The 25909-nt window shown below is 38.2% G+C and overlaps 1 protein-coding gene across 3 annotated transcripts in view; it reads right to left on the minus strand.

Annotated features, from left to right (window-relative positions):
- The window catches only part of LOC145723930 (protein groucho-like), a 109530-nt gene that overhangs the window by 40260 nt on the left and 43361 nt on the right, over positions 1-25909 (minus strand). The window contains exons 1-4 of one of the 3 annotated variants that reach the window (XM_081990643.1): positions 19498-19647; positions 15459-15596; positions 8402-8630; positions 3944-3969 (exon numbers count right to left, since the gene is read on the minus strand). In XM_081990643.1, coding sequence (XP_081846769.1) covers positions 3944-3969; positions 8402-8630; positions 15459-15596; positions 19498-19548 — 444 coding nt within the window. In that variant the 5' untranslated portion in view covers positions 19549-19647. Of the gene's footprint in view, positions 1-3943; positions 3970-8401; positions 8631-15458; positions 15597-17247; positions 17290-19497; positions 19648-25909 lie in introns of those variants that run through there. The other 2 variants (XM_081983156.1, XM_081975501.1) reach the window with 2 other exon arrangements.

Genomic DNA, 25909 nt, shown 5'->3' on the forward strand with positions numbered 1-25909 from the left:
CGGAATGTTCACGTGAATTTCCGATGTTACAAGTGTTACAAGAAACTATTAGAAATGGTAGTAAAGTTCAAAACTTTTGTTATGCAAATAGGTAACTAGCTAGTAAGCAATTTTCATCATAAGCATCTCAGTGACAAACAAAAGTGATTTAGGCCCAGTTGTACAACAATGGTTCAACCAAGTCAGAAACATCAATTTGACAGCATTTCATATGGCAAAGTTCAAGTACCAGTTGCAGTTTAACTAAACTAGTCTTTGAACTGCGATTGTACAACTGGACCTAAGAATGCAGTAAAAATACTACTGGCAGTGTTTTTGAATTTCAAAATAGCATGCATTAAAATGGATTTAATTTTATTTGCATAATAGAACAAACTGTAAAATTGAAAAACAGTAGGTACATTTGATTGCATTTAAATGAATAATGGTGTACCACAAGGTATTGTTCTTGGCCCATTTGTACTTCTTTTGTCAATAAATGATATCATTAAATCAGTAAAGTATACGAATATCGAGGTAATTGCAGATGATACAATGATTTACATCTGTTGATTAAACATAAAGCAAGATTACGTAAATTATGACATTAACAATGCAAATAGCTCTGCAATAATAACCTAAGTGTAAATGTAAATGAAACTAAACGTTTTCCAAAAACAACATTTACTGTCTAAAATAGACTTAAGTACAGGGTGATTGGTTATATTTTACTCAATAGCTAATTTTGGTCTGGCAGAATAGTTTAAATTAGCAAAGTTGCATTATTTTTTTGGAATCGCCAGAATCTTCTGTCAAAATTGACATATGTCATTGATTTGTCAAATTTTTGAAAGATGTTTCTGATTATTTTAAATAAAACATTAGTCACGTGATTAGTCACGAAATTAAGTTCAGACAGTTGCAAAAGTTGACAATGTAAGAAACATGTCACATGACTTTGATAATCCAATATTTTTAGCTTTCAACACTGTAAAAGCCAGTTGACACCTGTCAAAAAGGTCACGTGACCATAAAAACTAGTTTGAACTGTCAAAATTTGCTGTGTCAAATTTAGACAGTAAAGTTGTAAAAGCTGAAATAGTAAGATACACGTCACGTGACTTTGATAATGGAGTTATGAGCCAGCAACACTGTAAAAGCTAATTGACACCTGTCAAAATCAGTCACGTGACTTTTAAAATGTAGCTTAAACGTTGGCAATTTGGTAAATTAAATTTAGACAGTTGTAAAAACTGAAATTGCAAAATACACGTTACGTTACGTTGATAATGCAATTGTGAGCTTGCAACACTGTAAAGCTATTTGACATCTGTCAAAATCAGTCACGTGACTTTTAAAATGTAGTTTAAACTGTACAAATTTGGTAAATTAAATTTAGACAGTGGGAAAAGTTGATATTGTAAAAGACACCTCACGTGACGTTGACAATGCGATTATGAGCTTGCAACACTGTACAGGCCCGTTGACACCTGTCAAAATCAGTCACGTGATCTTCAAAACGCAGTTTAAACATTGGAAAATTGGTAAATTAAATTGAGACAGTTGCAAAAGTTGAAATTGTAAAATACACGTCACGTGGCGTTCAGAATGCAAATCTGAGCTTGCAACTCTGTAAAGGCTAGTTGACAGCTGTCAAAATCAGTCACGTGACCTTCAAAACGCAATTTAAACAATGGAAAATTGGTAAATTAAATTTAGACAGTTGTAAAAACTGAAATTGTAAAATATACGTCACATGACGTTGATAATGCCGTTATGAGCCAGCAACACTGTAAAATCTAGTTGACACCTGTCAAAATCAGTCACGTAACTTTTAAAATGTACTTTGAACCTTGAAATTTTGGTAATTTAAATTGAGACAGTTGCAAAAGTTGAAATTGTAAAATACACGTCACGTGGCGTTCAGAATGCAAATCTGAGCTTGCAACTCTGTAAAGGCTAGTTGACAGCTGTCAAAATCAGTCACGTGACCTTCAAAACGCAATTTAAACAATGGAAAATTGGTAAATTAAATTTAGGCAGTTGTAAAAACTGAAATTACAAAATACACGTCACATGACGTTGATAATGCCGTTATGAGCCAGCAGCACTGTAAAATCTAGTTGACACCTGTCAAAATCAGTCACGTGACTTTTAAAATGTACTTTGAACCTTGAAATGTTGGTAATTTAAATTGAGACAGTTGCAAAAGTTGAAATTGTAAAATACACGTCACGTGGCGTTCAGAATGCAAATCTGAGCTTGCAACACTGTAAACGCTAGTTGACACATGTCAAAACAATCACGTGACCAAAAAAAAATAGTTTAAACAGCGAAAATTTGCTAAATCAAGTTTAGACAGTTGTAAAAGCTGAAATAGTAAAATACACGTCACGTGGCGTTCAGAATGCAAATCTGAGCTTGCAACACTGTAAAGGCTAGTTGACACCTGTCAAAATCAGTCACGTGACCTTCAAAAGGCAGTTTAAACATTGGAAAATTGGTAAATTAAATTTAGACAGTTGTAAAAACTGAAATTGTAAAATATACGTCACATGACGTTGATAATGCCGTTATGAGCCAGCAACACTGTAAAATCTAGTTGACACCTGTCAAAATCAGTCACGTGACCTTCAAAACGCAGTTTAAACATTGGAAAATTCGTAAATTAAATTTAGACAGTTGTAAAAACTATAATTGCAAACTACACCTCACGTTACGTTGATAATGCAGTTATGAGCTTGCAACACTGTAAAGCTATTTGACACCTGTCAAAATCAGTCATGTGATTTTTAAAATGTAGTTAAAACAGTTGTAAAAGCTGAACTAGTAAAATAGACGTCACGTGATGTTGATACTGCATAGGCATAAAGGCTAGTGAACACCTGTCAAAATCAGTCACGTGACTTTCAAAATCGAAATCGAATTTAGACAGTTGCAAAAGTTGAAATTGTAAGAATGATTTCGATAATTCAATTTTAAAGCTTTCAACATTTTAAAATTGACACCTATCAAAACAGTCACGTGACCATAAAGTTCACATCCAAGATATTGAATTACTTTTAAGAAGTGCAACCACTGAAAAAACTGTAAAATACCAATTGCAACTAATTTTTTAAAATAATTAATGAGTTGTATTTGTTGTTTTTTAAATGTAATTCAATTTTAGTAGTTCAATTACTTGAACAGCTCTGTTTTGAAGTACACATTTCGAATTCAAATTCTGTATTTTACTTCGTCTTTTGGCGTCGTAGGACTAGACAGAATTTGCATTTGGATAAGCCGACGATTTCCATTTGGATAACCCAGATTTCGTTTGGTGACATAAACACTTTGCCTCGTATAACGTAATTACCAATACAGTACGCTTCACGTTACGTTTACGGTAGAATAAATAACGCAGCTTAAGTCTGGACTAATAACGTGCCTACGCAAAAGAGTTTGCAATAAACATTAAAAATAATAATCCCTTTCCCGGACGTCGGAAAACTAGGAAAAACGAGTAAAAATAATCGAGCTTCTCTCGATTTATATGCGAACCGGGAACTAATTCCGGAACCGGGCTACGGCTAAGCGACGGGTAATAAGCCTTCCCCTTTTTTTTGTTTTTTCTTCCTTTTTACCGGGTTTTGCCGCTTCCCGTTACCCGAAACTGGTAAAATCCAAAAGGAGCATGTCATCGACATGTAGGTGGCGTTCAAAACTTACTACATAAATTCGAAATTCGTTTTTTTTTTTCCAATTTAATCCACGAGTATTTCACCATCAAGGGAAAACTAATTACGAACTATAAAACTCGGGGTTGAGGAAAAATAATCGCCCGAGTTTAACAGTTGGCTTTTTAATTTATGGAGACGTTTGCTTTCGTGGAAAATCCGTTTTTTAAAGCTTTTCCGCTCGACGAAATGTAATAACTGCTCCCGGTGCGGCAATAAGTTGATGATTTCATATTTTTGCTACTTACGTGTCGTTCTTCTGTGGCGTTCATTCCTGAAACATTAAAAATATTGTTAGTTTGGCAAATTGCTACAACTCAGTTATTTAAGGAAAAAAAGGGTTCAACCTCGGAATTGTTGTAATTGAATTGCTTTTTGCTCGAAATATACTTGCTTTAAGTAGGTGGAAAGTTAGAAAAAATGTTTGCATCGTAAATTATTTGAGAGACAAATATCAGTTTTTCTATGATATTGTCCTACCAACACTGCTCTTGAGCTTAAACTAACTTAGAATGTCTTCTTCTAGACACTGAGGCTACTTATACACTTGAAATTAGTAATTAAAGATGTAGATTCATTAAATTAAAGCAAATATTCGAGGATGCCAAAGTCAGATGAGTAATTAAAGTAAGAAGCAAAACATTGTACTCCTCCTCTCTGGTATGCAAGAATATAAAAAACTGACTAAAAAAACTCCTCAATGAACCTATTTGAGATAAACATAAGACTGGACAGCCATTAGAGGACAGCCAGTCAGTCTGCAACCTGCGAGGAACAGCATGTACTCATCTCGAATGTCTGCAGCATATCACTTCTTCTTCTTCAACCTTCTTCCATCCGTGTCTCTTCCACTTCTGTCGTTCTTGTGCCATCAGGAACCATCTTCGACCTAGTTCTTCCTTGATATAATTTATCCATCGTCTTTATGGCCTACCTCTACTTCTGGTTGTTTGTCTGGGTCGCCAAAGTACATTTTTTACTGTTTGAGGGTGCAACTTGACTACCCAGCTTCACTTGGTTAAGTTTACCGAAAGCAGCCTACGTGAGTCTCACTCGCCTAGTTTCATTTTCTTTTCCCAGTTTGATTGTATGTTCGCCTAAGTTGCTGGAAATAATAACGATATCATCTGCAAAGCGTAGATTATTAAGAAATGAACCATCAATTTCCTTTTGTTCCCAATGAAGTTTCTTGTAGACGTCTTTCAGAGCCAAAGTGAATAGCTTTGGCGATACTGCATTCCCTTGACGTACTCCTTGATTTAATTTGATTTTGTCTGTTTTCGTATCTTTATTCATTTTTATTTGCATTGTTGCAATGTTTTAAAAAACCACTATACCTAGAATCTATTCTGGCGTTGTTGAGGGCATTTAAAAAGAACCATGTTTCTATAGAATCACATTCTTCATTTGCTTTCTCTTTGTTGAAGCTTTTTAATGATTCTTCCACATCTTCTCTTTTTTGGAGATCGTTTTATGTTCCTTCTTGAACATCAGGAAAATCTGCAGATGGCACATTTTCATTGCAGTCTTCAAATGTATTTACGTTCTCAGGTTCATTTACATCTAAAGTTTGTTCACTATCTTCATTTGGGTTATCTGTTAGATTCACAGTTTCTGCAGCTATCCTGTTTTCAGATGTATTTACGGTTTAGTACTCATGCGCGATAGTCAAGCTTCTTTATTGGTCTTATTTTCTTTGCCAAAGCTTTGTAACCATAAACATGTAAATTAGTTAAATCAAGTGTCTTTCCATTCCATACCGCAATAATTGAAGTTCTATCTGGATTAAAAACTTTAGGAGAGAAGATGCTACTTTCTAAAATTGTAGCGACCTATCCAGAACATTTTAGATAATTTGTCACAGCATTAGAATCAACTGTTACCAATTACTGAAGAGGAGTGAAATAACAAACAATTGTCTGAAAATGTAATTATATAAAGCTCTGATAAAACAAAGTTATCCTAGAAAGTTAACAAGAAATATAGAATTTTATAAATGTGGTATGCAGGAACACATTGCCAAGAATGGTGGCAATAAAAAACATGTACAGAACGAATAACAATGAAAGAAACTGTTTCCTCCAAAAGAAGCAAATGGAAGTTTTATGGAAAAGTAGCTTTCTTAACAAAAGAGATTGCAAATAAAGATAATAATTTCTGTTACATAGATTCTGGGGCATTATTTCACTGACTAATATTAGTGTTTTAGTTGCCAAGAAACAACCTTCTCCAGAAACTGACCGGTCATGAGAGGATATCCAGCAACATTGAGAACCCCAGGTGCTCAGGACAGCAACTACAGAAATGGCACGCTGAAGTCCAAGACCCAAAAGCCTGGAGTTGCAGAAAAACCTGCAAAAATGAAGAATGCTGCCAGAGGACGGAAACCCTCAGTGATCCTTTGGAGAAATCCAGAATCCTCCACACCTGCTGACCTGCACCAACATGGGACAGAGCTGCACAGGAACTGCAAATCTTGAAAGTAGAAAGAACAGTAATGGATTGCATATTTGTTCTCTCAAGAAAACAGATGGTAAGGCTCTCTCTATGGCTAAACTTGGACATCTTAGTGTAGGATATGTAAAACTAGTCGCATGTGAAGGAAAAAGAACAATAATGGATTGCATACTGTTGAGTTGTTCTCTCAAGAAGACAGATATTAAGGCTGTCTCTATGGTTAAACTTGGACATCTTAGTGTAGGAAATGTAAAAGTAGTCGCATGTGGTAAAATATCACTTTCCTCACTTGTTAGGTAAACAATAACTCAAGTTACAGATATAAGATTTTATAAAACTTATAAAATGTCAATATAAGTTTCCAGCTTCTTATTTCTTATTCCGAGTCGGAACCCTAATTTGACTGTGCTACCGGGATAAGTTTTAGAATGTTTTTCACCCCTTCTTATAGACGCAAGCACAGTTAATTAAAACGGCAGTCAAGGGTGTTCTAACTTTTAATAAGCAAGCATCGTTCCTTTCAATCGACCGCGAAACTCTCGCTTAGCCGACACGGAGAAAAAGGAAAGAAAAAGCCCGCCAAGACCCGAATTTGGGCTAATTCAAAACCGGCAAAGTGGCACAATAATTCTCCGCCGCGTTTTAAATTTAGTTATTCCGCTCCATGATTTATTAATTGGACCGCTGGGGGAAAAACTTTTAAATTGTGTCTTGAATTTATGCTCTGAAAAGGAAACGAGGTGGATAGGACACCCCTTTTTTTCCACATTCTTTAAACAGACGACGTCTTCAGGAATGGGGTGGGAGAGGGTGGCACTCCCCCGAACCGTCGGCGGAGGTATTGAAAAGCAAGCTTTGGAAATGTTGTCATGCCAACCTGGAGAATCATTGTGGAGAGAACGAGACGCTCCTTGTTTCACCCCGATGCACTCCTTAAGGAATAATCGGGAGACGAGAGCGGGATGCAACGCCGATCGAAGTGAGGAAACACTGAAACAGGGACGTAATTTGTATAATTCCGTTGAGACGTGGCTGCATCATCTAATCGAGACTCAAATCCGACTCTGTGTAGTTCTGCTGACAGCTAACTAGAAAGTTGTCTCCCGCGCGACTGACTAATTGAGAACTAGGTTTATAACACTTTCTAGCGACAGGAGAACTGTAATTAATTTAGATTTTCGCTGCCAGAATGGAGATTTCTGGTTTTCATGCAGTGTTTAGGACTTTCCAACTGTCTTTGCTACATCACTTTCCTACTTGTGTTAAGCGAGCTGTAGATGTTAGTGAATCGTTGAAAATAGTAGTTTTTGGTAGATTTTTAAGTGCTTTTATTTGCAACTGAGGTAGTTTCCTTTTCTTTTACCTAGTTGTTGAAATCTTAAATGTGCTCGTTCCTGCGATCCTATGATGGGGCTGTAACAACTAAGTTCCATACTCCTAGCAGAAGGCTGGATCACCTGTGACTTCCCTGACTTCTATACTCTAGTGAAGTGATTTCTCTGTAATTTGCCTGTGGACTTCACCTATGGTCTCTGTAGGGGCTGCAAGAGGCTGATTCTGCAGGTCCACAGCTGTGACAGTTCAGACAAGATTTAAACCTAACCATCACTAACACCAGTCACCATAGTGTCACCCCTTACTTTTACCTCTCTTTTAGTATTTCCCTCTTTAGTATTCAGTTTTCCGCCTTGGCGTTCAAGCTAAGCTAACAGAAAAACCTTTCTTTCTTAAATATTACGTAGATTAGAGAGGATCAAACTTTCATACTTTGGAAGTGACAGATTCAAATCTTTATCAGAGTTGATCACCCACTACAACAAGCTTCATTGGAAAAAAGACCCGTAGAAAGGTACTATATCTGCTACACTGCCACAGCCGCTACTAACGCTCAACATCCGTTAATAAGGCAGACGGTCAGAAGACTCCGTCTCGTGCCACAAAATATAGTAGTAGTCCCAAATTCTCATAAATTAATGAAACAGTAAACCATTTCTAAATCATAATATGCGCAAGTGCCACACTCTCCAGAAAGCCCTCATCGTCTAACGAATGTAAGTACAATCTGAATAATTATTGTTATATTTTGTGCATGTAAAGGTACTGTATACGCTAAATATTTGATAATCTTTACTCTTGCACTCACTATCAAACAAACTTAATATTTTTATATCAAAAGTCGTCCATTATTTTGACCCTGAGCTAGCTGATAAAACAACATTCTAGAAATGCAAAGAGGAGGAGGAACTTACCACTGTTTGACTTGACATCATCAGGTCGATGGAGATCTGGTTTCGTTGCTAACATATTAAGGGGATGCTGCGCAGGTATCGCGCCGGATAAACCTAAAATACTAGCCGCCGAACTCGGTGGTGCACCGCCCAATCCCGGATGAGGCATCATAGGAATTGGGGGAGCACCGTGGGCAGGTAGCTGCGCGTGCATTTGTTGCAATAGCCTAGGTAAATCCGGTCGTTGTTGCTGAAAAACAAATACACAAATTTAGTTTTGGTTAAAAAGTAGTAACTTCCAGAAATTAAAACTTGATGATCGTTAATTTGAAAACGAATTTTCAAAATAACGGTTTTTAACTGTCGTTTTGTGTAGAAGAGACAATTTCAACTAATTCCCTGGTGAAATGGTGGTGGTTAAATGAGTTTAAGTAATTTTTTGCCAACAATCAAGTCTAACAGTAATAACTACAATCTGAAAAATAATTGAAAAAGTTACGTTGGGAAATGACTGATATGAGCGAAACAGTGAAGCAAAAGTTGTTTCAACACTGAAAGCAAAACAAAATCTGTTTTCGAGCATGGTGAAAAGTGGGAAATTGGGGGGGGGGGAAACAGACAGACTGAAAATTACAGAGCTCTCTATTCATAGGCTAAAGCCTCTATCACATGGAGGCCATCATCTCAGGTCCCGGGTACGGCGTACTGCATACTAATTGGATTATCCCAGACTCGGAGCCGGAGCGCTTTTTAAATTCCGGGACTAATCCGACGGCGGCCTTTGTTTCCGGGCAGGGCGGCCGCGGAAAATCGAACGCTAAATTAAAAATCGGTCTTTTGCTCGTTTTTCTGTCGGGCCCTTTAAACGAGTTTCCAGCCGATTGTCCGATCGGCTCGAGTGGCGATTTATTAAATTGTCGTCGCCGAGCGACCGATTTTTGCTCTCGACGAGGACAAAAATAGGAAAATGTCCCGTCCACCCAACCAGCTTCCCTTTTTTAGCCCAAATAAAACCGACCGCAAATTTATTTGTGCATAGGTGAACGGTCTCCCCAAAACTCGAGCAACATCTGCACTCGAAGTTTCCGAACACGTATTGCTCGTTTTCCACCTTAAAAATCCGGAATATGAAATTCCGAAAAGGGGAATCTCCGAGTATATTAAACGGAATAACGTTCTAACCCTCCGCTTCTTACATATAGATGGTTGTACTTTGTAGCTAATGCTCGGGAAGAGGAGCGAATATTTGAAGTTATTGGGTAGAAACGAGAAAAGTAGTTGGAGGAAAATTATATTATCAAATATCGATCCTAACACCAATCTACAACGCCTTTCAAAACTGTCTTAGAACAGAGGGGCAATTAGAATTGAAATATTTGCTTGGAAGTAACATCTGACCAGTTTTGGTTTTTTTGCTGAAACGACAAAGTAGCTATCCAAGCTGGAATTGTATTTTTCTCGAGTTGTACTTATTCCAGGTCTGTGCAACTCATTATTATGATACAGCAGATACATTTGGACAAGACCTAACTGGTGCTATGATGATGGTAGATTGTATCGTTGGGAATTTGGATCGTTTGACTTTTCTAATGAGTTTGGATCAGTTGTTGTAAACCATCCAGAAAAGTCCACGATTTTCTTGAAAAAGCTTCTAGACTATCTCCTACTCGATGTTGGCAGCAATTGACACATTTGTCTTCCATCCTTTGCAAGTAATACCTCAAGAAGCATTGGACTGTGAGAAGGCTGGTGAGAGCTTTTATGAAAAGAAAAAGTTGCCTATTTGAACTTCCACCCTTAAATGGCTAACAATTCAAAGGCCATTTCATTTTTTTTTTGATGCCTTCAAGTCCCAGAAACCACTTCAAGGTGATTCTGTTCTTATTGCCGGTTTATAGACTGTTTAGTGTTCTACACCATTGGATTTTAAACTCCTTCTCATTCCAGCTTTAAGTAGAATTATCAGTTATCCAACACCCAAAAGCAAGACATTAGTTATGTCTTTTTTATAACTTTGGATCTTGGACCTGATGAGCTCTTCTTTTCTCTTATAGTAATTTTTTCCTTCTTGTATTTAAATTGGTTAAATTCATTTTGTAACCTTCAGTGAACCGTCTGTCACTCTCAGTCCAGCTATAAGCTTAGGTTTGCTTTGAATTATATTTCCGGCGTTTTTGCTACTTTGTGGATGAAACGTCTTCTGGAAGATTGGGTTAGCTTCGATAGCCCCCACTGTGTTTCCGATCCAGACTATTTAACTCGGAGAAACCATTTGGACTCTCTCTTGACTCGTGCACATCTTTAGCTGTGGTTGGAAAGCAGTCACTCTTCGTTAAACTCAATGTATGAGGATTTTTCAGTGTTGAAGTATAGTGATTTTGGCAGATTCCTACTGCTTTCATTTGCAACTGAGGTTAGTTTCTTTTTTTTTTTGGTTCAAGTTTTGAAATCATATGGAATTGTGCTCGTGTGTTGATTGGTAACCTGGGGAGAGACTATAATCTAAAGGTAATTATTGTTACTCATTGTAGTACTTTCTAACAATGTATAAAACTAAATTATTGTTTGGTGTGTGTACGTAAATATCAAATACTTAACGTTAGTTTGGTGCGTCTGTAAGAAGAAAGTTGGAGGAAGGCAAAATAAGAAAAATATATTAAAGACTACAGGTATACTGTCACGATTCTAAATTTGTTAGTCTAAAACACCTAAAACAAAGCGTGAAAGAGTATAAAACAACTCAAATGAGCTTAAAACTTTCAAAAACTAGCTAATTCAGCTTAAAACTGTCAAAACGAGCTTAAAACTGCTAAAAACATGTTAACTCAGCCTAAAACACTTAAAACAAGCTAAGTTAGCCTAAAAACGCTCTACATTAACTGAAAACTGCCAAAATGAGCTTAAAACATGTTAACTCAGCCTAAAACAAACTTGAAAGAGTATAAAACAAGTCAAATGAGCTTACAACTTTCAAAAATTAGCTAATTCAGCCTAAAACTCTCAAAAAGTGCTTGAAACTGCTAAAAACATGTTAACTCAGCCTAAAACACTTAAAACTAGCTAATTCAGCTTAAAACTGTCAAAGCGAGCTTGAAACTGCTAAAAACATGTTAACTCAGCCTAAAACACTTAAAACTAGCTAATTCAGCTTTAAACTGTCAAAGCGAGCTTGAAACTGCTAAAAACATGTTAACTCAGCCTAAAACACTTTACATTAGCTGAAAACTGTCAAAATGAGTTTGAAACTCCCTAAAACGCTCTAAATTCGATTGGAAAACTTTGAAGTAACCTATAACACCATAAACTTAAAAATAACAACTCAAATAAATAAGGCTCGACATCCGTTAGTAAGGCAGACGGTCAGAAGACTCCGTCTCGTGCCACAAAATGTAGTCGTCCCGAATTCTACAACCCGCACTAGTATAATATTAGTAGATCTTGTAGTATACAGTAAGTCATTATCATAATCATATGGAAAACCCATGGTGCTATCAGAGAATGTAATCTTCTTCGCAAATTCAATTAAGAGAACTTTCAAGACAATTTCAAGAGCAAGACGATGTCGAAGTAGGTAAAGCGGAAACCGTTATAAGTGAAGATGTTAAGGAAAGTGAAAATGGCATAGAAATGATCGTTTGGTTTTGCAACAGTCGTTAAAATTACGAGCGGTCCGGTGTTTGTAATGGCAGCGGCCAGACCGAACCCATAATAGGGATAACTAGGGCCGAGGGTCGGCAATCCAACCGCGTTTGCAAACTTCGGCTTTGAGTTCGTTAATTACCGCGGGGTATAAATTTAATTTACTCGATGTTAATTTCCGAATACCGCACGAAACGCTGTGTTTATTTTGCAGTTTGTCCCTCTCTCACTCTCAGGGAAAATTTTCGAGCGCCTCTTCTCCACTCCTCCTCCCCTTCTTCATCCTAAAGTATCCGCCATATTTTAAACGTAATAAAATTTAAATGCCGAGGCGCGCGGACGCGAAAAAGCGAATTTCCTATTCACCTTTTTATAAATCCCGGGCCGAAGGTGCCGCATGAATAACAAAGGATTCTTTCCGCCCGCCCCGATAATCCTGTAAGAGAGTTTTCTGCAAATTTAAATCTCCGAGAGAACACTTGAGGGAAATTCCGCCGACGGGGCTTTATCATACCCACTAAGCTCCCCCTCGGTTCATTATCAATTCGTTAGAACTCCACGTTTCATTCGATGTGGTGGAAAGCACTAGAATGCATAAGTTGTCTTTTAAAGGCTTTTATCAAGTTTAGAAATAAGAATTATGTTTTGTCAACTTTACATACTTATATTAACCTCGAATTATCAAGAAAATTAAAAACTCATTTAGTAAGCAACAATAAAGACTTGATATGGGGCTATAATTTAAAATTAAGAAAAAATAATTGAGAAAAGCTCTAATTAAAAATACCAAATGCAGAGAGGCATAACCTCAAATTTTAGAAATATAAACAAGTATGCAACCAAAATAAATCGTTAATCAGGAAGTCCCACAGTAACAATAACTTTTATCCGATTCGAAGGACCATGTTCAATTGACGAGGATTTTCATACATGAATTCTTCCTTATAAGGTGAAATAAGTGGATGGGGGATTGAACACTTGAATGTGGCTCATCCGGGTAAGTCGCAATTTCGTATTCCGTCTGCACCGTTTAAATTGTTTCGCCTGTCGGACTGCCTGGGCAAAATCCGAGACCATTGTAAAATATTTGCGAAGCCCGGGATCGGAGGGTTTTATTAACTCGAAACATTCGTTCTCCTAGAAACACGGCATCGATTTTTTTCCTCAGACAGGTCGGACGAATCAAAATCTGGTAGCAAGCCGGTAAAGTGGTAAACGGGCAAATAAAGCTAATTTATTCATCCGAACGGGGTACCCTAAAACAACAAGTAGGCGCTAAACACCCATTTCGGGGGCCCCACACATAATACAGCTCTGTTTGCCCGGCCGCCGGCGCAGAAACTCCGGCAGTGAATTTAACAAATTAAGACAATTAGCGGTCTGGCTTTGAGGCCCCCATCTCGAATAATTCCGCTAAAATATACAGCGTCTAACAGTATTACTGCCATATTTAAACAAAGCTGTTTGTCTTTGGCGTTAGCCAAAAGCATTATTCATTTAGCGCCTTCGCGCTAATCAACGGATCCTTGTTGTTTTAGGATTGTACCACGATGACTATGTGGATGTGTGTGTTTTCTTTTTAACGTACAAATTAGGTTTAAAATGCTTCGAAAGTGGACATAGTGTGATGACGAATACATGACGCATCGTCAGATGTTATTACGCACAGACAACATGCACTAATCCGTTTTTTTCTACTACGCCAATTTACTGAATAACAAATTAATATTCTAGTATAGAGGTCAGTTTGAAGGAAAGTTGGGACAACAATAATGGCAAAACAGTGCTTCCAACAAATATAAAGCATCCTGCTACATTAAAAATTACTGAAGCCTAGACGCTCTTTTGATCCTGGCAAAGAAACAAGTTAAGGTTATGTGCAGTCCGGCTTTCAGGAGGAATCTTCTTGTTTCATAATGCTCCGAAGGACTCGATAATATGAATAACTCAGAAAGAAAAAGTGGAGGATCTTAATAAAAGACAGATCCACGAACGATTTTGGTCAAACTGTCAGACTATAAAGTGATAGTATATGAGAGGATCTCTCAAGTCAAGTCAAGATTGTCTTCCCGTACGTATTTTAGATTTGTTAATTTCAGACGAGAAAATTTTAAAATTTCCTCTTCTTCTTCTTCTTCTTGAAATAGGCTTTCAGCCTGTTGTTCCAGCTTTAAGGACTTTCTTGCGACGTCCACATCCAGCTATCCTCCACCTCTTTGGTGGTCAGCCTGGCGGCAAAATTTCCTGTGTTTTTCAACTAATGCCACCGTGATCTAGACATAGTATTTTTACTTCTGATACCATAGTTAAATATCAAGTTCTGCATTATCCTTTTGTGGGGCATAACGATGTGACTAATCCGGCGGGAATAGTCTTATTTGTCTGCGTCGTTAGGAAGAACAGAATTGGGAACAATCTGGCCCAATCTAGTGTTAGTTACATGACCGTGGGACAGTGCGGTGTCCCAGGGGTTCCGACAATTTAATTATTTATCCGTAACGTAACGGTTCGAGGTTGAGAAACCGGATCGACCGACCGCAATAGGTCGGCAAACAGTCGACTCTTTGTCCGTTCGCGCGTAAAAAAACGACAGCTAAATTACCTGTGAAAGCTTCATTATTTCTAAATGCGGCAAACACGACGTCCCCGTCTTTGTCTAAGCGCTTGTTTTAACACATCGCTTACCTATTTAATAAATACGAAAGGCAGAAGTAAATGTAATGTTTGCTCAACAAATTGCTACGATCGTTGTTTGCCGACAGTAAACTTTCCGAGTAAAAATGAATCGCAAATAGAAAACACTCGTGTTTGTTCGTAGAGAAGGCGTGTTTGCGATCCTAGTTTGTGTTCTCTACTGTTGAGTCTGCTTAATTTACGAACGTTAGTAAACAACGCCTAATGGCTGTAGATCTGACTCGAAGGACCACTATTACTTCCTTCTCCACTGCCAAAACGGTAAATTTAAAACCACCTTTTACAATTGGATCTCCCCTCAACTCAACCCATGAAATATTTATAAATCTTGGTTGGATTTTTGTCTGGAAAATGGAGTTCTTTCCTCCAAACCTCGGAAATATAGACGCATTTCAAATAATATGCCGCATTTATTGGAAGCGTAGCTGTGTTAAAATTGAAGCACCTCAAATGGAAGCGGGGAGAGAGAAGAATGAAACACAATTTAAAACCTCGAACGTATACATATCTAAAACAGAAAAGCGGCAAATTTATGTCGTTCCCGCGTCAAAGCGGCCATGCATACTATGTAAGGATAATCCGACTACAAAACAAGAAGTTCTCGAATTCCCGATACAGAAGGATCCCCGCTGAATATCAATGTGTGCTCGGTCGAAAATGGCGCCCCGTCGAGCGAATAAAGAGCTCGATAGCAAACGCCACGTCGAATATTATCAAAAAAAAAAAAGAAGAAGAATATACTCACTCCAATAATGGCGTTCAGCTCTGTCATGGTGACCTGTTTCGCTCGTTCCACAGCCGTCGCCACTTGCTGCTGGTGTTCCTGAGAGAGGAACGGAAGGATTTGCGCTATAATAGCGTTCAGTCTTTTAGCGATTTCAGTCTGAAATACAAAAAAAAATGCATATTAGTTTTACTTATCGATTTCAGACAAAAAATGCAGTACTCTATGCAGACAATAGACACAATCCGTTCCGCGTTAGTAAAGCAAATGGTCGGAGACGGTCTGAAGACTCCGTCTCGTGCCACAAAATGTAGTAGTCCCGAATTTTGCAACCCGCACCGTGTTAATAAATTAATGAAATAGTAAATCATTCTTAAATGATAATAATCGCGAGTGCCAAACCCTCCAAAAAGCTGCCCTCATCGTCTAACGAATGTAAGTACAATCTGATAAATTAATGTAATATTTTGTGCATGTAAAACATACTCTTTGAAGTGTTACTATTGAGAATTATGTTTGATGGTTTTATTATTAAGTTATTAAATTAAAATATTCTATCAAGTAGTTTGATTCTACCTCTGAATAACTTTCTGAGCCAAAAGGGCTTTACAATTTAAACGTGACGATATCTTTAAATGTTTATTCACAACATTGTCATACTACGGATTATTGACGTGAGGCAAAAATGTTTTAGCGCACGTTTGAAATATTTTATTTATTAAGTTACAGTGTGGCGTTATCTGTAACTTTCCTTTCTGTTCAAACAAAAATCAGTTGTTTGCTTATCAGAGATTGGGAAACACTGCGTCATTTTACACAAATATGTGTCTGTTGTAAAGAAATAATCACGTGCCGTTTAAACATCTGTTTGTCAGTGACTAACTAACTCTTCTGTTACAATGCCTTAATTTCGTGGAGGATATTGTCATGTCGCCTTTTTGTATGAACTTTTAATATTTCTTCTTTGGTTAATCTTAAAGCTAAAGTAAACTGGAACCTAATTAAAATTTTAATCGTTTTTATGAACCAGTTCAGATAAAATTGGTTTTGTAACTTGCATCTTGAGTTTAAAAGTTATACGAAGAATATTCTCCCAAAAATGAGGGAGAATGTAATCCAGCGATATGATGTGGCTAATGCCTTAATAGGCAGGATGAGTCTAATAATTTTTCGTCTGTGATTCATCTATGAATAGCTGCATATGTAAAATGAAAGAGCAGTTTTAAAATTTGGGACCAGTTTTTCTGGAGAGGGGGCAAATGTCACGATTAGAAATTCGTCTTATTTAAGAGAAAAAAGTTAAAAATAGGAAGATAGAAATTATTTAATAGGAAGAATGTATAGAAACTTTGCAAGTAAACTGTAAAACTTGTGTGCATGTTTCCTTGAAATTGGTTTGGTTGGATGGTTTGTTCAGGTAAAGGTATAAGACTAATATAACTAGATTAGCGATTGTAGTTAATGCTTGTACAATTACCATCATGTTAGTTTTCAGAAATTGGTTAATAGGAAGAATGTATAGAAAGTTTGCAAGTAAACTGTAAAAGTTGTGTGCATGTTTCCTTGAAAATGGTTTGGTTGGATGATTTGTTCAGGAAAAGGTATAAGACTAATATAACTAGATTAGCGATTGTAGTTAATGCTTGTACAATTACCATCATGTTAGTTTTCAGAAATTGGTTAATAGGAAGAATGTATAGAAAGTTTGCAAGTAAACTGTAAAAGTTGTGTGCATGTTTCCTTGAAAATGGTTTGGTTGGATGATTTGTTCAGGAAAATTAGCGATTGTAGTTAATGATTGTACAATTACCATCATGTTAGTTTTCAGAGTGGGCATTTGGAATATCCTTCTATTGAAATAAGCCGATTCTATCTCTGTCCTAAGTATTGAACAACTCATATTAGTGTCACTGTTATCAAGCATTCTTAGACTAGTTTCGGATTTGTGTCTTCCAACGGATCAACAAGCTATGTAGCGTTGTTTAATTGTTATCAATTATGCCAGAGGGCCAAATACGAGTTGCAGCGAACTGGAAAAACAAACGGCTGAATACGGTATTTGCGCCGAACTGAGCAAACACTCGTCAGCAAAAGCTTCGCGCATCCCTTCACCCTCAATGAAAAAAAAAAACAGTTTACATTGCCCGTTTGTTTTGGGAGAATTGCTTTTTTTGAGGTTGTACCTCGAGGGGAAAATGATTTCTTCTTTAGTTTGGGAAAGGCAATTGCTACGGTGCTTTTCCTAATTAAAACTTTAATTGGCCACCAATTGTTATTGAGTTGATTTCTTGGAAGAGTTTATCTGCAAGGGCACGACCGGTTTGTCATAAAAGCCACCGATTATTTTAATTGAAAATATTCACGCGTCATTAGTTATCGCCGCGTTTAATTTATTCGCTAATTGACCCGGGACTTTTTACTGCTCCACGTTAGCGGAATGTCGATTAGTTCCGGAGGAAAACTAGTTTCCATTCTGCGTTGACGCCAAGAGACGATGGTCACGTATACGTGATGAACAGCTGAATTTTTTCCTCAAAGGCGCCTGATTGCAGCGATATTAAATCGAAATTAAAATTAGCTTTTCGATAATTATCGTTGACATCGAGCCAATCCCGAAAACGTCCCGATTATTATTAATTTTATAATGTATATCTCGACCGGAGCGGATGACAAATTTAATATTTACCGATCGTTATTAGCATTAATTAAATAGTGGGTTTGCACTGATTAAATATACTTGTTTATGTACCTAACAGGTTTTTACCAGCGAGTATAAATTTAATTAGATCTAACGTAGTATAATACGTGATAATTATATATTTGTTTTATAGTAACTCCTTTTGAGGCTTGTGTAGTTGTAAAGAAGTGTCCATGTACTACACAGTTGTTGTTAGCTGTGTATTTTGTGGTATGCTTTTGTTAGAGTTATTTAGGAAATAAGGATTCTTCCAGATCAAGCGATACTCTTAAATAGGTCCGAGGAGCAAGCCTTAAAAGCTCCTTTTGTCATTTCCTCATCATCCACCTCCACCTTACCACGATTTCCAAGAATGGTTCACGCGGGAGAGTTTAAATACACCAAGAAGCTGCCTTCTAATAAGGGATATGATGTTTTGTTTTCCTAGGAGTTGCAGGTGAATATTAATTCTCCAGCAAATTCTCCATTTGGATGTTACCTTGACGTAACTTGGAATCCAACGATTTCTTTGTCTTATCTCCTTTTAGCGTCTCTCCATGTCTCAAGAATTCACATGTTTTCGTCTTCTTCATATCCCGTCTTCCTTAATGGTGGGTCTTCTTCTTCTCGTTCCTTATGCATGATCTGCACGTAGGGGACCCCTGTCCACTATGAACAGTCTGAAACTTGGACAGCCTGAATCTCCGTTATTTTTGAGAGTTCAGGGTGGTTGAGCTACTTAAAAGAACCATCTTGACTTGCTCTGTTCAGTAGTGTTAACCAACAAACTCTATCTTGAAAACTACTTACAGTGTGGTCAAAAAAAGGAAACCACTGTACTCTCCGGGCACACCCAGTACAGTGGCAGCAAAAATTGATATGTAGCTTTAGCATTAACCTTAAGTTAAGAAATACAGTAGAAGAATGTAATAATAACATTACACAGGAATGTTTTGTTAGTTTTCTGTAGAAAAGTATAATATTTCTGTCCATTGAAAAAATAGTAAATTCCTAACTAAATCGTCAAAACCTCTATGAAAATGATTCAAATCGTAAAATTTTGCTTACAACCGTGATAAACAGTTTAAGCTTTTCTAATAGTTTTATTTAATATAAATTTAACGCTTAAGTAAATATACGTATAAAGACTCGTGCATAATAAAGCTAGATATACAAATACAAAATAGGAATATTTCAATGCCAATTAGAAAGGTGCGCACTTTTATGAATGGTAAACGCCTTGCTTTCTAAACGCGCAGACCTACTATGCAACATGTCATAAGCGTCATAAAACATGTTGACGATTAGACTAAATTCAGTTATTATTATATCTGACATATTAGAAGCATTACATGTAGGTCCGTGCAACAACCATGTTCATACTTTGCTAAGACTGTCCCTGGTTGATTGGATTTTCACATATCGGTTTGACATGCAGAAGTAAATGCACCTGCTGCTGATATCCTTTTGAACTAAGAAGTCTGCTCAATCAACAACATCCTGGAATCTTCTTTGAATATCAAGTGGGACAGAGAAGAGCATAGCGAATCCTATACAATCTTTCGTTCTGACGGTCTGAAAAACAACAAAACACCTGGTCCCGATGAGATACCGGCAGAGTTCCTAAAACTACTTGATGACAGAGGCAAGGCAGTTCTTCAGAAACTCTTCAACAAGATATATGAAACTGGCCAGTGCCCCGATCAATGCCTGCGAAGATCACAGACTTATCAGTCTTATGAGTCACTTCTTGAAACTATTTCTCAAACTAATACATACAGAAAATATTTAGAAAGTGTGAACAAAACATCAGTGATTCACAATTTGGATTTAGACATGGCAACACAAGTAGACGACCAGCGGAAGGATGTGTGGTTAGGCTTCATAGACTTCGAGAAATGACAGAGTACAACACCACAAATTACTAACAATATTGAGACAACTAGATGTGGACGGCAGAGATGTACGCTGCATCAAAAATTCCCATCTGAAACAATCTGCTCACATAAAGATCGATGGAGAACAAAGTAATCACGTTGAAATCTGCAGAAGAGTCCGACAGGGATGTGTGCTTTCGCAACTGCTATTCAATTTGTACTCCAAGAAGCACTTCAGAATGTTGAGAAAGGAATTAAAGTCAATGGAACATGGATTAATAATATTCGCTACGCGGATGACACGGTATTGATTGCTGACAATATGTGCGACCTCCAAGGTCTTGTCAACGTAGTAGGAGAGCACAGTAAGGGAATGAGACTAAAAATAAACGCCAATAGGACAAAATACATGATTCGTCAACCAGATATATTAAGAAATGTGGGACTAACATCGGACGGATCATCAATTGAGCGAGTGAACCAATTTAAATACTTTGGAGCATGGCTCACAGAAGAGTCTGACCTGGAAATAAGATGTCGTATAGAGAACCCCCGCAACGCTTTCATGAAATTTAAATGCATCTTCACAAATACGGACGGGAGAGCTGGACATTGAAGGTGACCACAATGAATAAAATTGAGTCCTTCGAGATGTGGGTATATCACAGAGTGCTGAAAATCCCATGGATGCGAAATACGAAGTACCAGCTCTTACAACTGATCATCGAGGGGAAGATAGAGGGAAAAGGGGAATGGGAAGGAAGAAGATGTCGTGGCTGCGTAACATAAGACAGTGGACTGGCTTATAGTGAAAAGCCTAATACATACAGCCAGAGACGGAACACAAATGAGTCATATGGTCGCAAACATTCATTAGTGAATATGCACAAGAAGAAGAGTCCAAGACTGTTACTATAGTCTATCCGGCGAACCTACGGAGTAATAAAATTCGATGGGCGGCAACTTTGGTCGACCCGCATTACACTGTAAAACAGGTACGTAAAAGTGAATCGAGACATGAGACCCGAGAAGTCCTTATATTAGAGAGAGAAGAAGATATTATATTGTAAAACGGACCGGATATAGACCAATACTAATGGACGGGGCGGACCAACACCTCCTAATTTTCGCTTTTATTACTCCGTAGGTTCGCCGGATAGACTATAGTTAGGATAACATAGTCAGCAGTCTATATGTCTGGGAAATCATTTCTCGTATCCAATCTATATATTTTAGTAATTTGAGTAGTCACTGAGCGCCATACGATTACCCTGATAAAAGAAGGCAAGACATAAGAGTGTCACTGGCAACCTGAGTTGTTAATTTCTAATGATGCAGAAGTTCTGATCACACACAGACATAAAGCGCCCTCTGACGTTGTAGGATCGTGGGGGAGAGACATGGAAACTTTCGAAGCAGAAGGACACCGACAGAGACAAATTAAAATTCCAATCAGCCCCCCGCCAACAAAAACCGAACGCGAGACCGGGGCAATTTAAAACCAGCCGGTAATCGGATTCGTCCCGGCCCGATAACTAATTCATCGGCCAGTGCATTATGTCGGACTGCACCGGCACCACTACATAATATTAATGTTAACCCGACCGCAATGTGTTAGTCGACGTGCGGTTGACCGCCACGTGACGTCACCGCTGGCGTGTTTAACCAGAAAACCGCACCACGACCCCGGATATGCACGATGCACGGGAGAGAGTGGAGAGCCGTTGTTTTAGCGTTTTACCATCGATTGGCCCTTAAAACTGCCGCTGATTAATTGTTTAGCGGTTTGCTTACTGCCAATGATTGTCGTGGGCAGAATGAGTAAAGCGAAGATCCAGTGTAATGAATGGGTTGATCCTTTGGGAGTGAGGATAGACAGGAAAAGACTGTTGTCCAGTGAATGAGATCGTTATGCAGGAAAATAGACAAGGGAAAAGTTAGGATGATTATGGAGTGGAGCTCTGCAGGGGGAAGGACAGCAGAGTGAGGAGGCATCTCTCCGCTGCTGAAAGGAAGTTTCTGCTGGCTGCGGCAAGATGCTAGAATGGAAGGAAGTGAGTTTCCTTCCTCTAGCGTCAGGAAGGAAAGAACGCACATAGCAATGGTGAGCTAGACCGGGTGGTAAAATGGGACAGAAAGTGAGTTCTGCCTCACAGAGGAACTGCGAGTGATTGAGAAAGGAGTGAAAGTGAGAAGGGTGTGTATGTGATCAAGACGGACAGTCAAGCGGTCTGGGGAATGCTGCAGGACCCCAGTCTGCTCAGGGTAGTGGAGCGACTGAAAGGGAGAGTGTCAGCTTCCAATAAGGAAGGTTGGAAAATCGAAGTAATTTGTCTTATATCCACTTATTCGGTAAATGCGTTGTCAATTAAATTGAAGAAAATTGCAGAAATACAAAAGTTAAACAGAAACAAAAGCAGATGAAATTGATCTCGATTCCTGAACGTAACAGGTTCGAAGGAAACGAGAACGGCATTAAATTGACTAGAATGAAACTGATGGATCAGAGCAAAATCGGCCATAATTTACGTACGAATTTAATAGAACTGTCGATATTGATATACTGGTATCATATTTTCAATAGTTTAGGGTGTGTAGTTTTGGATTTCTTCTCCAATCAATATGAACAAAAATGTAAAGAGATGTAAAAGAGTAATTGCATCGATGGACCATATTCACAATATGGTCCATCGATGAAATAATTAATTGCGTCAGTTCGTCGTCATTGTGAATTGTTTAGCTTCTAAAGCATTATTTATTAACTGCTTTTAACAGCAATGTTATACGATTTCAAACAGTTAAACTACGTTCAAAAATGAAAGGCCAGTGCACCGGGTCAAACCAAACATAATCTTCCTTGACCTCAAGCGAGCAGGCGCGAAATAATCTTTTACAGCACATAACCGAACAAAAGCATTGTTAAGGCGAATTAAAAGGTTTGCCCGTTAACAACCTAGGATAAAACACATTAAGTTTTATAATTCGTTATTAGCAGCTGGAAGGCAATTAAAATTGAATGATTTAATGACAGCGCGCGATTAAAATTCAATCCGATAAACGTTACGAAAGTGAATCTCGTAATTAATGTCCCATTAAATCGAACCGATCGAGCGGAAAAGGCCCGAGACATGTTTTTCAGTCCCCTACCGGCATGGGCGATCTTCCGTGGTAGCTAACGCCATCGCTAGACTCTAAGAAGAGATCCAGATAAACTGGATAGTAGAAATAGACGCGGACTGTCACAACAAAACACACACGCAATCACACAAAACAAACCGTTCTGTTTACGCAATACGGATAGCGGGATGTCGTTCCATTAATTCGTTGTTGATTCGGCCATGTTTGTTTTAGTTGGCTTGGCGTAAAACGGGAGGCGCGCACAGGCCTTCTGTCGGATTTACGGTCTTTGTTCCATCCCGATTTATTGTGCTGCCCTAATGTAACGTTTGACAAGCGAAAAATGACCCTTTTTGCACTATTTCATCCCCTACTGGAACGCTCATGAAGTGTTTTCATTTCACTAATGGATGTCAAGCCTCCTTGATAATAGAAGAACGCCTTTTAGCTAAGACTTTAACGGTTTTCATTAAAATGTTAAACATCACTCAACAACAAATGTGCCGCATATACGGCTTGGACTATTGCCATCAAGTGTTGCAAACACCAGAAGTGAAAGGTTATGTTATCAATTTTTATGACAGTTAGTTTGACAATTGTCACATGACCGTCTTAGCTAAATAGTGTTCTAGAACAACGTGACAACTGTCACTAACGTCAAAACTGTCAAAACTTGACTAATGTTTGCGAGGATTACTGTTTAACACTTTTTATCAGGTTTTTCACCTAATCCCCCTAACGAATGTCTTCTCTTATTCGGACAACCATTAACACGTACTTAATTCCACTAATTAATTGAATTGGCATCCAGAGAGCTTCAAGTGATGATTAAAGTATTTTTACTTAATTAAGATGCATTTGAGTAAAACAACCCAGGCACACGCGAAAGCATAATTTGATTTCTCTTGTTCGACAACTGGTGAATTTTACATCATTAGCCATAAACTACGACTCTGCGCTGTTGAAAGAAAAAAAAACACAGATAGCAAGTAAACAAAAGCTTCTCCATCTTCGAGGAGAAAAGGGGGCTTGAGTATACACCGGCTGCAGATTCATCCGGTAGTTGAAGTTTACCCGAAATCGCATACACACGAATGTGTGCGTTCGGATCGCTGCGAGACATTTACACGCGTTCAAAAAATAAACGAGACGAAAACCCCCCTGAGGGCGAACGGGCCAGAACAAACAGAGTCGCATTAATGACGTTCCTAATAACGGCCCGTCTTTCCATGCGAACAAATATTTACGCTCAATGGTCGTTTGTGTACACTGACAGTGACGTGGCTGATGGATTTTTACCCTTCTCGATGTTTCATCCTTGTCCTTCTTTCTTAAGAATCATCAGGCTAGAACAGGAAGTACTCCAAAAATAACGTCCTACCAGTTATAGTTTGCCATCCTGAATATTGAATTTTGATTTAAATCTTCTGTCCACTGGAAGTCACTGACATTCTCTGAACTACGTTCTCTGCATATCCATTAATGGATGTTTGCGACAACATTTTCCACATCTTGTCTGTCTCTGGCAGAGTGAATCAATCCACTGTCTCACGTTTCCTAGTCATGCCTCTTTCGTTCTAGTTCTCTTTTACCCTGAGTTGCAGAAATTGATATTATTATGTGACCCAGGTAGCTTTCTGAAGTTCTTCATTCCTCATTCTGGCTGTCCACGGTATCTTAACCATCCACTTCTGAAATGCTTCCAATTTGTTTAAGGCTTTTAGTTTCAGGGTGCTCCATGCCACTGAATGTAAAAAAAATGCTCCGACACTGCCTTGGCCATCCCCGACATTGATTCCATCATCCGACAAGCTCGGATAAACTGCCGACCGGAGTTTCTATTGGCCAAATTATTTGAGTTGCTAAACTAACAGCCTAATATTTACCCTCGTCGGTTTAATCCCCCGTCTTCGGACAACTTTACTGCAACCGTTAACGACCTTGTTCAGCGGTTAAAAGAGAGAGGGGCCCGGGGGGACGAGAGGGACGCAAAAATCACTCGGAGCTTATTAATTGAAACCGCCATCCCGAAGGGGCCCCAGACCCTCCCCAGTCCAATATCCGTGTTATTATTAAAATACACCCTCGAAGGGGAACATCATAATGATAAAACACGTTTCGATTCTTTGATAACTGCCACCCCTTGAGAGGGTGCCGCGTTTACCCGGAGGGTGAAAATTACACCCTCACCCCTAACGAAGATTATACTTAACCTTCTTTTTTACCTTTCATGTTTCTTTTCAGGAGTTATTTTCAGTGCTTATGGTTGATATTAATCTTCATCAGCTGGAGCTTTCAGCTTGTCAGAAGTTAGTGTACAAAATCACTAAGGATCGGTTTTAGAATTGACAACTTATCCCAAGAATAACAATTTCTACCCTCTATAAGACCGATCGAAGCTTATTCTTAACCTTCTTTTTTCCTAAACGAGCAAAGAACGTCACTGAACCGATTTGGTATAAATAAGGCTCGACATTCGTTAGTAACGTAGACGGTCAGAAGGCTCCGTCTCATGCCACACATGTAGTCGTCCCAACAAAAAAAAGATACAATTCATTTAACTACTAAAAAAGTACAATCTATTTAATAAATGTAATTACCAGATTAGAGAAATTTGAGAGACATTCTGATTAGCGGATTTGTCTTAATAAGACCCTTTACTATCAAACCTATATTAGAGTGAAAAAAGTGGTTCGAAATAAACTAATTTTTATTTGGAAATTAGGAAAGTTCTCTCCATCTTTGTCACATTGATTTTTCATAGCCTATTTAGAAACTTGTATATACCCCAGCCCTTAAAT

This window comes from Ips typographus, linkage group LG1 (genome assembly GCF_016097725.1).
Source record: "Ips typographus isolate SLU linkage group LG1, UJ_Ityp_2.0, whole genome shotgun sequence".
In the NCBI taxonomy this organism is placed as follows: Eukaryota; Metazoa; Arthropoda; class Insecta; order Coleoptera; family Curculionidae; genus Ips; species Ips typographus.